Raw genomic sequence first — 3234 nt, 5'->3', positions numbered from 1 at the left:
TTTACCAGACCGCCCTTTCTAGAGAAAATAGGCTTGTTCGACCTTGGATCATAATAAATTACTGATTATTATTTGTAGATCTGTCAGTCACCATTTACCCACAATGCATCACGGATTTGATGTTCTCCAACCAAAGGGACCAGGGTTCTGGTCTTGAAGCATGGTTTCAACTGCTCCTACAGTTTTGCTTCGGTACTGCAGTTTAACTGACACCCGGCCCAGAAAGCCAATTTCCATAGATGGCCACATAGAAAAAAGTCAGATTAGAAAATTCATAATAAGACACTTTAGTCATAACCTTTGTGCACAAAACAGCCATTTCATTATTTGAATTATTTTCCCCAGTGCTCACAGCTGAAGACAGATGTCCTGTTGGTGAGACAGATGAAGACAGATGTCCTGTTGGTGAGACAGATGAAGACAGATGTCCTGTTGGTGAGACAGATGAAGACAGATGTCCTGTTGCATCAACGTGATGTATCATTGGTCAATTGTGACTGACTGATCTACAAATAATGAGTCGTTATTTATGATGCAAAGTGATTTGTAGATCAATCAGTCAGCAGTCACCTGCAATGTCAAACAAGCCCATTAACATGTTAATATTCATCCAATGTCTGCTGTTTTCGGATGACGTCATCGCTACTCCCTTTGCACATTGAGTGCTAGTGCACACGTGATGTTGGTCTGTATAAACCGGATAAAACCTGGTCATGAAGAACGTCAGTAGATTACCTTAAACAGTCAGACATATGGATGCCGTCTCTAGCGCTCATTATACCTCAGTGTCTCCAACACTGCTTCTGTTTCTATGGCATACTGCACCTGGGCAGGCTGCTGAGACCCATACTGCACCTGGGCAGGCCGCTGAGACCCATACTGCACCTGGGCAGGCCGCTGAGACCCATACTGCACCTGGGCAGGCAGCTGAGACCCATATTGCACCTGGGCAGGCCGCTGAGACCCATACTGCACCTGGGCAGGCCGCTGAGACCCATACTGCACCTGGGCAGGCCGCTGAGACCCATACTGCACCTGGGCAGGCCGCTGAGACCCATACTGCACCTGGGCAGGCCGCTGAGACCCATACTGCACCTGGGCAGGACCCATACTGCACCTGGGCAGGCCGCTGAGACCCATACTGTACCTGGGCAGGCCGCTGAGACCCATACTGCACCTGGGCAGGCTGCTGAGACCCATACTGCACCTGGGCAGGCCGCTGAGCAGGAACGTACATGATTGGTTGTCAAAAAGGCAGTTACTGACATAAATAACATTTTCGGGATTTAAACGTTTTTATTTCTCACTTCTTTACAAATGTATATGACATTAAATAAGGTAATGTGACAGACAGGGCTGTCGTTGTTACCATATGCACTGGACTGCTTAAAACAGCAGTGTTAAGGTCTCCTATATCTCGTGTGGTTAAAGACAACAGTCCCTGTCAGGAAGTGAGAGGGGGACCTCCTGAAATACCCATCCACACCATGTGGTACTACTAGATCTCCTCCACAAGAAGACAGAAGTCTGTGCTGTCAGTCAACAGACAAATAATGTCATCTACATGAGCAGTTCATTTAAACACATCCTTCAGGCTCCAGTCGAGGTCTCTCCCCTGCGTTTAGACCAGGAGTGGTGAGTTGATATGGAACAGGTGCTGAGCTTGTAGACGGAGGATCGGCAAAGTAAACTAAACTGGGATGAAACGGGACGGGAGTATTCAGGAATGGCAGCGGTCTATTCCAGGTTTCTGGGATACGGTGTAGGTCATTGGTAGTGTTTGCTCTTTGCCAGCTGAAGCCCGTCCTCGCCTGGTCACAGATCTGTTAATGCTGCCTTGCTCAACTCCTACGCCAATCGGCTTCACAAAGACCATAGGAGTTGTCAAAAACCCATCTGGGACCAGGCTACTGTTCTTCCTCCCATCTCCCCTCACTTTCCCGGCCAGGAGGCCCTGAGGTTGAGCAGGATGAGGACGTCGCAGGGGGCCAGGCGGTAGACCCCCAGCTCGTTGAGGGCTGACGTAGGGCTGGGCTGCTTGCCCTCCGGGGTCCCTGGTTCCTCCTCGTCTTCCTCAGCCTGCCTCAGGACGTCTCGTAGAAGAAGAGCTGAGCCCACATTCAGACACAGGATGACGCAGGCCTCCTTCACACTGAGAGGGAGACATGACCGATCATTTTTTACCTAGAAATTATTTGACAAGGAATTCAACCCCTGTGCAGGACATTTAATAACCTAAGGAACTACAAACAAACTGGAGGTCTCTTCTAAAGAATATGGTACAGTGGACAATGTTTTCAGGTGATGTTGTCAGCAGAATTGCCATTGTATGTCATGGCCCACTCACTGTTTGAAGAAGTTCTCAGGCCTCTTGCAGTAGTGTCCAAACAGAGGGAAGAGGTTTCTTGTCATGTCGAATTGGAGCTGGGCTGCACCCCCCTCGTTGAAGTGGTTATACAGAATCACCTGAGGGAGACAGGTAGCAGGTCCATAAGTTAATAGAGATGTAATTACCCCCTAAAAAACATCCTCTATTGCTTCATCCTATTTTATTTTGTCTGTATTTTATCATTAGAATTAGTCGGTAGCCAATGTAGTTTTAATGTATTAGAGAACAGATGTGTCTAATGATGTGTGACAATCTAATTACCATCTTTTAAGTCTCTCCAGACAGTAGTATCTGCGAAATCACTAAAAGTTCAAATATTGAATGAAGTCAACCATCTGATTAACTCCCATTGTAGCAGGCCAGCAGTGTGACTCACATTCTGGTAGAGGAAGAGGTCCAGCCTCTCAGCCAGGTCCTGCCAGCCCATCTGGAAGAGAGGCAGACACAGCATCTGCTGCAGCTGGAGCAGGTGGTCCCTGAGACAGAGCATCAGAGGACAGGCTAAACTGGACAGGGACATGGTGGCCTGGTCACACTGGGACGGCAGAGACAACCACCTGGGAGGAGAAGGAAACACGTGTCATTCTAGTTTTGAACATTTTGTTCACTCCAACATTGTGTTGTTCAATTGGTTATATGGTGGCTGTAGGTGATGATCTGAGCTCAAGAAATCACATTTCATTCCTACTGTCCAGGCGTGTTACAGGACAAAGACATTTGTCACAAAGTGCTTACAATCAGCCTGGGCCTAAACACCAAGCAAAGCAAGGTGACAGTGGGTGCCTGGTGTTTAAAACTCCAAAGATAGGACTACATCTGGAGAGGAAGGAGATTGAACAGACAGA

General features: G+C 47.8%; 1 protein-coding gene across 1 annotated transcript; it reads right to left on the bottom strand.

Moving 5' to 3' along the window:
• Positions 1-1286: 1286 nt before the first annotated feature.
• On the bottom strand, positions 1287-2978 carry LOC135532680 (RAD50-interacting protein 1-like). Its single transcript, XM_064960149.1, has 3 exons — positions 2766-2978; positions 2348-2466; positions 1287-2152 (listed from the first exon to the last, which is right to left on the bottom strand). The coding sequence occupies exons 1-3, from the start codon at positions 2907-2909 to the stop codon at positions 1933-1935; spliced, it is 483 nt and encodes a 160-aa protein (XP_064816221.1). The 5' UTR covers positions 2910-2978; the 3' UTR covers positions 1287-1932.
• Between the last annotated feature and the right edge of the window lie 256 nt (positions 2979-3234).

Source organism: Oncorhynchus masou, unplaced genomic scaffold, assembly GCF_036934945.1.
Source record: "Oncorhynchus masou masou isolate Uvic2021 unplaced genomic scaffold, UVic_Omas_1.1 unplaced_scaffold_1983, whole genome shotgun sequence".
Taxonomy (NCBI): Eukaryota; Metazoa; Chordata; class Actinopteri; order Salmoniformes; family Salmonidae; genus Oncorhynchus; species Oncorhynchus masou.
This window is presented reverse-complemented; position numbering and strand designations above follow the sequence as displayed.